General features: G+C 38.5%; 1 protein-coding gene across 5 annotated transcripts; it reads right to left on the minus strand.

Moving 5' to 3' along the window:
• Positions 1-829: 829 nt before the first annotated feature.
• Positions 830-13,541, minus strand: znf384b (zinc finger protein 384 b). 5 transcript variants are annotated; one of them, XM_042489344.2, is made up of 12 exons: positions 13,375-13,539; positions 11,563-11,690; positions 10,185-10,252; positions 9,811-10,033; positions 9,154-9,264; positions 6,691-6,845; positions 6,522-6,613; positions 4,858-5,082; positions 2,733-2,900; positions 2,535-2,613; positions 2,256-2,414; positions 830-2,111 (listed from the first exon to the last, which is right to left on the minus strand). In XM_042489344.2, the coding sequence occupies exons 3-12, from the start codon at positions 10,248-10,250 to the stop codon at positions 1,737-1,739; spliced, it is 1,653 nt and encodes a 550-aa protein (XP_042345278.1). In that variant the 5' UTR covers positions 10,251-10,252; positions 11,563-11,690; positions 13,375-13,539; the 3' UTR covers positions 830-1,736. The 5 variants fall into 5 exon arrangements, with proteins under 5 accessions (XP_042345278.1, XP_087940496.1, XP_087940495.1 ...); XM_088084370.1 differs by having other exon boundaries at positions 830-2,414; positions 11,563-11,687; positions 13,375-13,541; XM_088084369.1 differs by having other exon boundaries at positions 830-2,414; positions 13,375-13,541.
• Positions 13,542-13,950: the final 409 nt, after the last annotated feature.

The raw sequence follows: 13,950 nt of genomic DNA on the forward strand, positions 1-13,950 counted from the left end.
TTTTCAGGTAATATATAGCCCGATTATCCTGGTAATACAGTTTTCCTTGACAAAAATAAAAACATATTGACATGCAATGATTACAATGTTGAAAAAATTTGTGGATTAACACTTTGAAACCTGAGCAAATTGGCTGGACTTATTGCAAAAACATGGGTAGAAGGTAATGAGCAGTGAACCAAGTAATGACCCAAAATTAGCCATAAATGAGTAAAACGTAGAGAAAAATTACATTTTTTAAAAAAACAACAAAACATGGAAATGGCCTGCAAGAAGTGCTCAAAATTATAATTATTCCATAACATAATTTTAAAATATGTAATTAGAGTAATTATATATATAGTTTTGCCATAGCTTTTTTCTTTTTCTCTAGACTTTCTTCCCTATTTATAAAATAATATTCTGATTCTATTAATTTCTTGCAATGTGTGGAACATTTCTTACTAAGCTGGTCATCGCCTTTTTCTCATGTTTCTGAAAGAAATCTGCTCAGGGTTCAAAGATTTAAATACTTGTGAAAGGCAACTGAAAGCGGCATGACAAAAGTGACATTCCAGGTTTCAAATGGTTAATCAACAGAAAATGAATGGACAACTATTTTAATAATAATTAAATTTCAAATTAAATCATTGGGTTATGGACTGTTGCCTTAAAAGGTCAACTCAAGATTTGGACAATTTATTAGGCATTTTCCCTGTTTTCTGACATGCTACAAACTAAATGATAAATTAATTTTCAGTCACAGTCCTAAATGAATTTCCCTTCAGAAAACCAATATGACACATAAGTAAAGAATTAAACCTGACACAGAAAATAAAAGCCAAAGAAAAACATTTCAGAGGGTTTATTGTATTATAAGACAAAAGAAGGATTTCAGATTTGTCAGTTTGTCTATAAAGCATTATTATAAACATTGTACTTGTGGAAGTATAATAGCAAGAACACGTATAACATTACTTTTAGGACATACACACAAAGCAGTACAATAGGATTACATGAAATGTGAACTGGCTCATTCACTTCCCCAAAGGTCATGTGAATGCCTGTGAATGGCTCTACATAGTTTATATGGATTATCACATCCTTTAAACACACAAGCATACTTTATAAACTGGTCGTATATATATCTATATATACTTGATTGATATTTTCTCTTTTTTTTCTGAAAAAGAAATGACCTCTACATCCCTTTTAAGGTTTAAAAGAATTAATTGTGGGCATGTGTTTTACAACATAGAGGTAATAACACTGATGTAAAAACTGAAAGTTTCCGTATGAAAGTATAAAAATTTACCTTTACAGTCAACTGCCAATTCCATCAACAGAGAGACCATAGATTCCTATGGCCAGAGCTGTATTTGTAGGGAAAAGCAGGCGGTGATAAAACAGTGAAGAGAAGCACTTTGACTTTCTTCCTATCATAAAACCATCACTGTGATGGACTCACACACATTTTATTGCAGCCTTTACATGCATTTTCTACCCAGACAGGAAAGCTCAACAAAAGGAAAACAAATCAAACAAGGCAGAAAGAAAAGAGTGACAAACTAAAAAAAAACAAAAACAAATTATAGTCTTCAGTATAAGTTGTCACCATATGTTTTGTCCTGTCTGCCCCAAACCAACATCGAGGCACAGTCAAGTGTTCCAAAGTCCTTGTATCACCTTAGTATTGCTTTTATCTTTTGACTAAGTTTAACGTGCCCACCCCCCAAAACTCCCTTCTTCCACGTCCTCTAAGAGTTGAGGTGCTCCACTTGAATGGTGGATGCTGACACAGTGAGACAGAGGTCCTTGTTGGAGGAAAGGTCCGCTACGCTGACAGGTTTGTACTGGATGTCACTGGCAGACACTGTCTTAAACTGGTGAAGGTCAAATGGACAGGGGACTGGTTCTGTCTGGGGGTAGCTGCTCTGGCTCTGTCCCTGCTGGCCTCCGCCGGCTCCTCCGCTCCCAGCTCCCCCGGGTCGGCTCGATCCTCCATCTGTGCCGTCTACCCGGCTCTGAGCTCCAGCCTGGCCCTGGCTTTGGTTGTGTTGTGCTGCCTGTGCTGCGGGTGCAGTCAGCTGGTCTGGGTTATGTTTCTCCATGTGTTTCACCAGATACGTCTCCTGAGATGAGGGGAGGATAGGTAGAGGGGAAACAGTGGACACATGACTACACTGTGCATAGTAGCTGCCAGGGGTCTGATGCCAGTGAGGCGATTCATAGTGTTTCATGTAGAAATGCTCTTCACAAATTGACATTTGTCTTACTGAGGTGTAAGTGCGGTTGCAGAGACCACACGAGTAGATCCTTGCGTGCTTGACTGTGTGTGTGGACATGTGCACCTCCAGGCTCGCTGGATCTATGTATCCTTTGTTGCAGTTGGCACACTTGTAGGGCTTGTCCTTGTTGTGTTGACGCCGGTGGGACTGGAAAAAAATGGTTAGTGAAAAAAAAATGCTAATGTTTCACTATATATGAAACAAGACAGTTAAAAACCAACACATAATATGAACTCTGTGCGAGAGGAAAACTTTATTCTTTCACACCTGTAAATTTGAGAGTTGCGTGAAGGATTTCTCACAGCCTGGATGGATACACTTGTATGGGCGATCTCCGGTGTGAATCCTGGATAAAAAAACACAAACATGCACATACACAGACTGCTATCACTTTCATGGTGATCTAACCTGACCTCAGAGAGACACAGAGGCAGATGAGAAACCCAAGACCGGTGACTCACTTACCTGTTGTGTTGCTGAAGATGACTGAGCTGTCTGAAGCACTTTTGGCAGTAGGAGCAAGTGTAGGGTTTCACTCCGGTGTGGATGCGAATATGTTGGGCCAGGTAGCTGGAGTTGGCAAATGACTTGGTACAATGGGGACACTTGTGAGGCTTTGACTCTGTGTGGTTCCTGATGAGGGCAGACAGGAGGGTGAAAGAGAAAGGGAAACAGGATTTAAAAGGTCAGCTGAGAGAAAGAAAACACATCATACTGTGCTTGTGCTGTAGAGAAGATTGTAGGGCAGATTATAAGAGAGTAGGGCTAGACAATATACTGATATTATATCAAAATTTTGATATGAGGCTAGATAGATACTTAGATTTTGCATTTTAAAGGCTGCATTACAGTAAACTGATGTAGTTTTCTGAACTTCCCAGAGTGCTCTAGCTGCTATTATTTGCTTTTATACACCTAGTCAGTATATCCACATTACTGATGATTATTTATTAAATACCTCATTGTGTAAATATTTTGTGAAAGCACAAATAATGACCATGGCAATATCAAAATTGAGGTATTTGGTGCAAAATAATCTGATGTATAACTTTCTTCATATCCCCCAGCCCTAGATTGGAGCAATAAAACATTTGGAAACTGTAGACAAAAGCCAATGAAAACGTTATGTCATTTTACACTTAAACTGCTCTAAGTAGTGTCGGTTGTTAAATTTCACATATTAATATAAATCTCCCAAATTGTCCAAAAAAAAAAATCACAAAATGACGAAGTAAAAGAGCAAATTATTTCAACTCTGTCATTTTTTAATGTATATCCTTTTACCCTGAATGATTTGGGTGTGTAAACAGAAGAACAAAATATTTAATATGACAACTGTAATCTAACTGCATAGAATATTCAGAACTATTTTTTAATTAGATTTTTTTTTTGTTTGTTTTTGTTACCTTAAAATGAACAAAACTGTTGTTTTTAAAGAAGCCAAGAACAAATCAAAGTTTGGCTTTGGACAGGGCCATCTGCAGTTTTGCTAAGGCCACTGCAGAGCTTCACGCTTGGCACATTTGAGAAGTTTCAGTTCTTTAACTTCACCACAAGATGCCACTAAATCCTACACGCTGGACCTTTAAAGTTTAATGCATCTTTTAAATCAGGGATACTCAACTTGCTTTCTCAGGGGCCACATTTGCAAAATGACAGGTGTCCAGTTTCTTTATTAAGAAGCTGGCAACAAACAAGCTTGGTGCTTTTTTAATGCACCCTGGCACCTTACTTACACTCAATGTACAAAAAATCTCAGTGTCGATCAGTTTAATTTCTTTAGGAACTAAAAAGTGGTTGCCGGGCCACCTGGTCCCCTATCCCGGGCCAAATTTGGCCAGCGGGCATAAAGTTGAGTAGCATTGATTTAGATCAACATTCCTCTAGGAATTACTTTAAATTGATTTGATGACAGCCAAAAAGAACAGGATGACTATAAAACAAGTTATGAGCAAGAAAGCAGAGGATGGCAGCAGAGGATTTCTATCAGGCATCGCCATTCAGTGGAAAACGTAAAAAAAAAATGCAACAATGAGGACATATACCAAACACAATGGGTGAGGTGGGGAAGCATAACAGAAGCAAGTGTGTCTTTTAAAATGTATTTCTAAATGTGTGTGTTTCTGTTGAAGAAGCAGTGGCAGGAGATGACAGAACATGCAGAAAAAAAAGAAAAGAAACATCACGGGGAAAAACAATGCAAGTACAAGTGCAGAGACAAGCAAGTACTGTGCACACACACACAAAGAGAAAAATGGTAAAAATATTATCTTTGTATACATTTAAATAACAGAGCTCCATGCATTTCAAAGGGGCATTACTGTATAAATTATGGAAAATCTTCTCATGGACAAAGCCCAAACTGAAATTTAAATTTTCTGAAAAGGTCACTTCTGGATGAAACTGGTAGCATGCGAGCCAACATCTACACGGTGGTGTAATAAGCGTCTGCACACCACTCCAATCTCTTCCCCCAGGAGGGGTAAGAAAACAGGAGTCTAGACTTCAAAATATGGGACTTGGCAGGACAAGTTAAGAGGACAGGGGAATATGATACGTGATCATGACGGGGAGGAGGGGTCTGCAGTACCGTGTGTGCTGCTGTAAATGACTGAGCTGCCTGAAAGATTTCTGGCAGTAGGAGCAGGTGTAAGGCTTGGCCCCGCTGTGGATGCGGATGTGCTGGGCCAGGTAGCTGGAGTTGGCGAATGACTTGGCGCAGTGAGGACACTTGTGAGGTTTGGCCTCTGTGTGCGACTTGGAGTGGATCTGCATGTCAGACTTACTGAGGAAGGTCGCCGCACACATCCGGCACCTACAAGGCGGAGAGACACAGAAATGGGGAGGGCGGGATGGAAGAACAAGAAGGAAGGAGAGGGACACGTATACAGAAGAAGAGACACAAGACAAGATGATGTAGAAGGAAAAAAGGAGATGAAAGTGGAGACAGGGGAATGAAGCATCGACCCACAGAAATAAATATGATAGAAAAATGAAACTCACAATAAAAAAGAAAATGAATAATATAAGATAAATCAATGAGGACAGAAAGGAGGGAGGGGTAAACACAGGGAAAGATGCCAAGGGAGAAATCAGTGAAAACTGACAGGGAAAGGTACTACAAAAAGTAAAAGAGCAAGACACAAAAGTGCTTGACAGTAGGCTTGGGTGGTATGTAATATTTCGTACCTTCCTGAAATTTCACCTGTGTACACAGTAAATAATGGTTTAAGTGTGTGGTGCTAACCACCCCACCAACACTAAAATTAAGCATTTCAGACTAATAAATACACAACAGAAACCCACAAAATGTTATGAAAAGTAATACTCTCACATCTATTTTCCCTATTAAACAGAGAAATACAACTGTCCACCTTTTGATTTCAACTTTTTCTCAGTCATGAAAGACTGGCAAGGCTCAACTTAACTGCCTCCCTAATTCATCATAAAACACACTTCATTCAAACTCGACAAAACAAAATAAAATTCACACAAACCGTCTTGGTTACTCTTGCTAGTAATCTAGTTAGTTAGTCCACTGTTCCAACAATCACCAACTCCAGTTTTGTCAAAATAAATCCTTAGTTCAACAAGTTAGATGAAAAAAAGTTGCTGTTATTCTCCACATTCTCTTTCTGCCGTTGCTGGCCGCCAGCTGTTTACAGTCCTGTAAGTTATCCCTCCACCACTAGGTGTCGTTTTAGCTGCTGTGTGCTGTGCATGCTGTGCACTACATACAATGACTTCAATAGAAAGAGGAGAGCCTATATTCATATATATGACAGGATTGAAAGATATACCTTCAGGATTTCTAAATACCCCAAAATACTGTAATACCATGATAAAGCCCAAGCCTACTTGAGAGTTTACAACTCAAAGAGCATGCTATATAAAGACAAAGAGGACAGCAGAGGGCAGGAAAAGGTTCATGTGTGCAGAGGCACAAAGAGCGTCGATGAAGCACTGATGTATTTGTATCTCAAATACATTACAAAAAGGAATCAACCGTCCACTATAAAGCAGCCATGTTCTGCCATAACATGCAGTGAAGTGTGTTTAGAAGAAGTGTGTGTGTGTGTGTGTGTGTGTATGTGTGAGATGCTTATGCAGCAGCTCGTAGTCTATCTAAGAAAGCTCTCTACTTTGATTTTTTGACAGGGCACAGAGGAACAGGTGTGCTTGCATTCCACAGCTACAGCGAGGAGAAATGGGGAGGCACAGCAGCAGGTGGTGTTTGTTTCTGTGACGCCGTACCTGTATGTCTTAGTGCTGTCCTTTGGGCCGTGGTCTTCCTCTTCATTTGACAGGTCATATGGGTCTCCAGTATGATGCGGCAGAGACGTCACCTGTCAGAAATAACAATCAACATTATTAGATTTTTTTTTTACTACATATTTCAGTTTTGTCATCTGTGTTTTTTTACCTGGCCGCCAGGCGTCAGATGAGCCAGTATTAGTGTTTCATTTCCAGGTCCGCCCACAGGACCGACCCTGGGCACTGTTGTCTTCTTCTTTCTGCCTCGTTTGGAGGGCGCCGGCATCACGACCACATGGGACGCCCCATCTGCTTCTTTTTTGTCTACAACAGGATCAACAGCAGCAGGTTAAGAGGAGAAGATACTCCTGACAGTGTTCCTGCAGTTTAAGGCAAGGTAGATTTAAGACTTTAAAGCCTTTTTTACTGCCACTCAGAATAAAGTTTAGGACCAATTATCTAATAACCAAAATTGAAGAATGGCATTTTTTTTGCCCAAATGTTTACTGAGACATAAAACATGAAAAAGTTAGATCCATGTCAAATATTTAAAAAAAAACAACCCTTTTTCAAGTGAAACACAAGGAAGATGATGAACATATTATATTTTCATAAAAGTATCTATTTGATTTACCAACAGAGGTGGGAAATATCTGGCAATTCTGCTCAGTTTTCTTGGTGATTTTGTGTTTTCTTAATCTACAAATGAGATTCCACTGCTTGGATTTCCATCATGATGTGATAAGGAGGGAATTAAATTATTAAATTATTTCACAAAAAATGGATTTTGAGATTTCATGATGCAATGTCAGAAAAAAAATTATAAACTCCTACTTCCCATGTCTAAGCCAGTCAATTTAATACCAATTAAGGCCTTATTTTTAGATAAATGAATTTAATGCCTTTTACGTATTTTAATGGGTCTGCGGGAACTCTGCTTGAGCCCTTAAAATAACTGCCCTCTACAGGTAAGTGTGTAAATAGACTACCATCAAACTGAAAATCAAAGTGTGTGCTGCAGGAAGTCTCATGTTTTTACTGCTTATTGTTTCAGTTGTAATTGACATTTGAATGAGTAATTAACAATTTAAAATGATCATATTCCCTGTGACTATTGATTATAAATAACAAAGCGCAAACATACCAATAATATATGAAGCAAGTTGTGAAAGCATTCCCTGCATTTAGAGGATATATACTATATGCCTGGATAAGAAATAAAATCATTAGCTGCTTATTTTCTGGTTTTATTGCTTTGTTATTCTGCAGATCAATCTGTGCTTTAAAGAGAATAAATTGGGTCCAAAACACAGAGAGATCATTAAGAGCAAACTAGGCAATATCAAATTTTATTTTCTGTCTCACAGCATATTGAGGACACTCACAAAATCCCTCAGGGCTGATTATGTTACAACTCAGTAAAATGTTGCAAAATTATTATTTTTTGTCTCATGACTTAAGATGCAGTTTGTTTTTGGTTTTGCTGATTCTTGTTGTCTCAAAGTGTTAGTCTCACATAAGCACTGACATTAGTGAAAACGCAAATTTCAGTCAGAATAAGCTGTTTGGTATTGCAATAATGAAGTTTTGTCAATGTAAGGTTGTTAACATTCAACAGTTAGTTGTACCTGCAGATGCGCATGAGAAATATTTTATATTGTTTAAATTCACACACTTTATATTCAAATTCTTAATTGTAGTGAGAGTTTTAGTCCTCCAAAATAAACTTTATTAAGGCATTACCAGTGTTTGGTGCAATCACTTTTTATTTGTCTTTTAACACAGTAATTCAATGTTAATGTTTAATGTTAATTGTTATAAATTAGGTAATGACATTACAATTACTAATCAATTGCCACCTCTCATCAAACGCGCTGAAATCAGCGACCCTGTTGCTTTATGATGCTTTTGTGGTAAACACATCAAGTAAGCTGGACTAGTCTACTATAAAGCCATGTACTGCTAAAAAAGCGACTTTCGAGAGTTAGTTTGGCCTATTAAATGCGCTTCATATGCCATTTAAATACATGTTTTTTACCTTTTAAGTCTGCCATCGTCTGATGTTGTTAGAAAGGCTAGTTGCATTTATTATTTTATATAGGCCTGTTGATATATTATTTTTAGGCGAATCTTATTTATCATAGGCAGTGTTAGTAAGGCCGCCCTCTTTAAATTTGATTTTTTTTTTTGTTAAACATTAATATTTTGGCAATTTTGCCTTCATCAGATATGACAGAAGATTGGTAGCATGAAATAGGGAGAGAGAGGGGATAACATCCTGCAAAGGGCAGCAAGCCGGAATCGAACCCGTGGCCGCTGCGGCAAGGAAACTGCCTTCATATATAGCATACTGCCAGTGCCAGTGATATGTGGGCAGATGTAAGTTATAACTGTTTTGTTAACTTACAATTAGCTATGTAACAGTGTATCTCAGGTGACGGTGCGCAATAAAAAGTAATGTAACATGTAGTTTAACAAATTAATTTCAAGAGGACTGAATAAGTCATTTTTTAAAAAAGTAACAAGTCATGTGTAATACATTCCTTTTTTGAGTAAAAACCCCAACGCAGGGCATTAAAATTTAGATCCGTACACAAAATATATGATATGTGCGCCATCATGAGCGTTTTACCTGCAGAATGGAGTGCTGAAACAATCATGGTCGTCGGATGACCAGAGACGAACGACTGAGAGGAGGTGGGAGAGACGAGTGTTCCCTGAGGAGTTGTGATGACCAGACCCGCTTCATCCAAAGCGACAAAAGAGACAAAAAAAGAGAAATAATCACACATTACAAACGTGAACCAAAAGTCTACTACTGTGTTCTTCCCATGATTACAATCTGTCCTTGAAGTTCAGGAATTATTTCCTGCTATTCAGGTTTTCTTTAAGTATTAGAAGCAAATTCTGTGTATCATATGCTAAACCTGGCTGTGTTAAGATAGTGCTACAAAAGAGTGTGAAAACACAGCGCGACTGCTCCACTATTTGAAAGAAAGCCCTGAGGTTGTAGCACAAATGGAGACACACAGGAATCGTTTTACTGAGAGTTGTTCTTCTGGCAATGTGTGCTCTTAGCCCATAGTGCTGCTTGGAGGTATCTGGAATTTCAATTTGTTTTCATGAAATAAATTATTCAATGCATTGCTGTTATTTCATGTTTCAGGACTAAACTTAAATCTAGCCTCTTCCTCCGGTGTTCTTCTGATATTAAGTTGCCCTTTGATCATTAGATATTTTGTCAAAGTGAGCACGATCCAGAGGCGTCTCCACGCAGAGACAGACTCACCTGCTGTCATGATGCCGGTGGAGGGGACCGACAGCATGTTCTGGGTGCTGTGAGGAGGGTGGAGGTGTGCCGCGCCACCAGCCTGCCCTCCTCCATCTGTCTTCGTCCCCGGAGTGGGGATTGTGAGGAGAGCTGTTTGGTAGTGGGACGCAGGAGAAGAAGAGAAGGAAGCACTCTTTTCCTGTTGCTCTTTCACTTTGTTCAGGAACATGGCATTTTCAATCTGTCGGTAGAGAGGAGGTTTTTCATTTCATTAATCAGACTGAGCTCCCTCAATCATCTTCTTGTCGTTAGAAAACACTCCTCAAAAGACGCTTCCTCGTCATTTAAACCCTGCGAAAACTGAATGTTCTTGATTACTTGTCCAGACTCACCTGTCCCGGTACAGTGGGGATGGGAGACCAGAAATACGATGAATTAAAATGAGAGTCTTCCATCATTTCTGCAATGACACAAACACAGTAATTAATCACTGTAATGACATAGTAAGTATTACATCTGATTACTTTATAATAATTAATATAACACACAAGGGCTACAGAGACATAACAAACAGCACACAGACTTAAGCAGCTGGCACAATCTAATTTAACTCAAATCATACACGGCTACCCGAAAGCCAGGAAATTAAATATCTTGTCCACCTGCCACTGTGGCTGGTGGATTCCAAAATCTACCAGCCATTATAGATTACCATTGTGTTTTTTTGGCTGGTGAGTGAAGAAAATCTAGCAGCCACTTTCATATTTTACCAGCATTTGGATGATGGCTGGTGCTTATTTCAGCCCAAGTGCAAAAATAAAAACAACCTAAACCACAAAATTTACAGAGAAGTGAAAAATATCTCAAGAGAAAATGTGGCCGGGTGATGGAGATAAACACAGCTGCGCTGATAATCAGCACAACAGATCTCAAGAGTGATATTGCTTTCATACAAAAGTTCTATAAGCGCCTGTTATTAGAAAACAAAAACAAGTGATAACAGGTTATGTTTTGTTTGTTTGTTTGATTATTTGTTTGATTATTTAGTTGGTACTGGTCTCACTGTCTGGCGTAGGATTGGATTTACAAATGCACCCATTGATCAACCTACGAGTTGTAACAAAGGTATAATCTGGCAAATGCAGTTAAGTAAAAGTATAGTGAAGTGAAATGTACATGAGAAAGGAAGTCCAGTATGAAAAAGGAACAAGATAAACCACTGATCCTTTAATGTTGTGCAATACTTGTAACGTGTTACTGCCCGCCCTTAAAAACTGGAAATGTAAGCCTGTCAAACATGTGGTTTCAAATATTAGTGATCTACTTAAATAACTTCCTAGTGTTTATTCTCATATTAAAAAAAAGTGTTGATCAAGTTGAGAATGATAACAGGGTTTTTCAATGCACATTACATACTGGTTTTTAAAATCCTTATACATTATGTGTAGTTTTTATTGTTTTATCATACTGGTGCTTTATTATGTTGATGTGTATGTTGTCTGGTTAGATGTCCCCAGTTGTTGTGTTTGATTGTGAATGTAGCTGGCATATAAAGTCATTTTCATGAGGATCAATAAAGTATCGATCTAACGGACTATCTAAGGCCCTTTGCATGACACCGTGTGTTAGTGATTCATATTTCCAGACAAAATTACAATACAAAGAAAGATGACTGAATTCCATTTCACAGCCTCAGTTTCTGGGTCCTGTATATTTCACACGCTGGCTCACTGACATTCAGTCACTATGAAAAAGGTCAAAATATCTTACCACAAACTTAATGCCACACAGTGAAGCTGGGGTTTTATGAGGGCCCCTGTAGGTGTGGGGCTCTTGGGACAGTCGCTCACTCTGCCTGGCCAGTCATGCAGCCCCGGGCCCAGTCCTGCAGGATCCTACTGGCAAGGTTCCAGTTATAAAAAGAGAAAAAGTAAAGGTAAACTGACTGCCAAGAGGCGTTATAAAGGTTGATGAGAGGAGGTGTAGTGGGAGGAGAGCCACAGACCATGCATGCGGTTTGAAAAACAAAAACATGTTTGTGTCTGAGATTATGATTTAGTGGAGATTGTGCTTCTGGTATGATTGTTACATTGATTATGTAATTCATTTTTTAAACTTTGTGTCCTGCACTCAGGTGAAGTCAGGTAAATTGGGACACTTTTTGGTAGATTACCAAGAAAACCAACTAAAACTTTGAACACTGCCTTAAATGTTCCTTTTAGATCTTGTTCTGGTTCTCTGCTACATTTCGACAAAGAAAATATGATTAGAACTAAAAAATATTTTAGAAACTTTGGACCTACAAACACATCTGAGTATCCCTTCTTTACTCCAATGATATGTCCAGGTAAAATGGGAAATTTGTGTTTGTTTGTTTTTTAAATAGTTAAATAAATTTAGCACTTAATTAATTCACTAAATCATTAATGTAACCTCTAATTTAAAAAAAAGAATGCCATACTTTCCCTGTTGTTTTTCTGACTGTTTCCCTGTTACCATAATGTCTAATTCTATGACTAATAGGAGTTTTGTAGCTGACACACACTCACTGCATCACTTTTTCTTTTTTTACAATACAAAAAATATTGTATAGTAGCACGTAATACCTTCAGTCATAATTGTATGGCACCTGGTAGCCTAAAAACATGCTGGTTTCACTGCAGAAAAATGTCCCATTTTACCAGAATGCATAAAATACTCACTCAAACCCCTTTTCCCATACAAAATAAAATGTATTGCGAAAATATTTGGTTTAAAAGTCAAACAATTAATATAATGTGACATCCTACAACCATTTTTGCTGTTATTCACTTATTATTTTAGCTGCAGTATTTTTAATGCTATAATATAATCGACATGCCACATGACTTTCCTTACAAGTCCTGTGACTTTTTGAATCTTTGGTGTCCATACTAGCTTCCTCAGATCAATAAAAGATATTGTTTTATGGAAACATTTTATAACAGCAATGCAATACCGTCGTTGGTGACTGCTCGCAAATACTGAAAGAGCCTAAGATGTAAAACATCATTTGTCCCATTTTACCTGATGTCACATATTACCTGACTTCACCCTGACACTGTAAGGTGAGGTCTGAGCAGAGACATGCAGGAACTGACCTCGGCTTTTTACATTAGCCTGTTTACAGCAGATTCAACTCATTAGCTGAAAGTTGGCTCAACAGACAAACATGACGCTTAATAAACAACAAAACAGCAAACCTAAAGCTCACTTTTATAAAATGCCACAAATCAAAAGCATTGTTTATATTTAGCTCAAGAGAAGGACTCCATTTCGGCTCCTTGCATCTTGTAGTTAATCAGGCCCGCCGTGCTGATTAACATACAGTTAGCTCGCAGACAGCACAGTGTGTGTGGTACCCTCCTGCCTGGGAAAAAAATAACAAGCAAAGAAAAAAAAAAAAAAAAAAACCAAAGGATAAAAAAAACTGAAGCGAAAGAAAAAAAAACCAATAGACCATCCTCACAGACTTCCGGCTATGGACGGGTGGAGAGGCGGCAGCAGAGTCATGCAAATATACCAAAAAATACTACGGACTGCATGGAGAACAGTGGCGTTTACCGGTAACGACGACTCCGTCTCCCTCCCCGGAACTCCCGCAGCTCGGGACAATTTGGACACAGTTTCCAAATATGTCCAAATTCCTGCAAAACAGTAAAGTTTTTTAGCCTCAGCGCTTGTTTTTTTTTTTTTTTTTTAGATTTTTTTTTCCTTTCGGTGAAGCAGCTGCCTCGGCTAAGCTTCACTTCCTCCGGATAAGGTCGTCAGACAAAAGGAGGGTGTGTGTGATGTCACTTCCGGCGACTGGGGGGACGATACATTTTTAAAAAATGTCCAAAATGTAACATTTGCGTAGTGTGGTTTGCTCATGGGTGAGCTGGTGTCTTTATAATGGCAAAAAAATGGTGAATTTGTACAGATTTTAACGAAATCCTGTTTTAAAGTTGTAGCAAGTTGTAAAGGGAGGCCCGTGTGCTGCGTTTACGTGCTGTCAGGACTGTGTGTCACAGAAACTTTTTAGAAATCGTTGTACACACACACACACACACACACACGCACGCACGCACGCACGTGTACATAATAATAATAATATATATATGTGTATGTGTATACATATTAATTTCGGATTGTATGCAA

The sequence above is a fragment of the Plectropomus leopardus genome, chromosome 11, assembly GCF_026936395.1.
Source record: "Plectropomus leopardus strain MGB_pleo_1.0 chromosome 11, ASM2693639v1, whole genome shotgun sequence".
NCBI classification, from domain to species: domain Eukaryota; kingdom Metazoa; phylum Chordata; class Actinopteri; order Perciformes; family Serranidae; genus Plectropomus; species Plectropomus leopardus.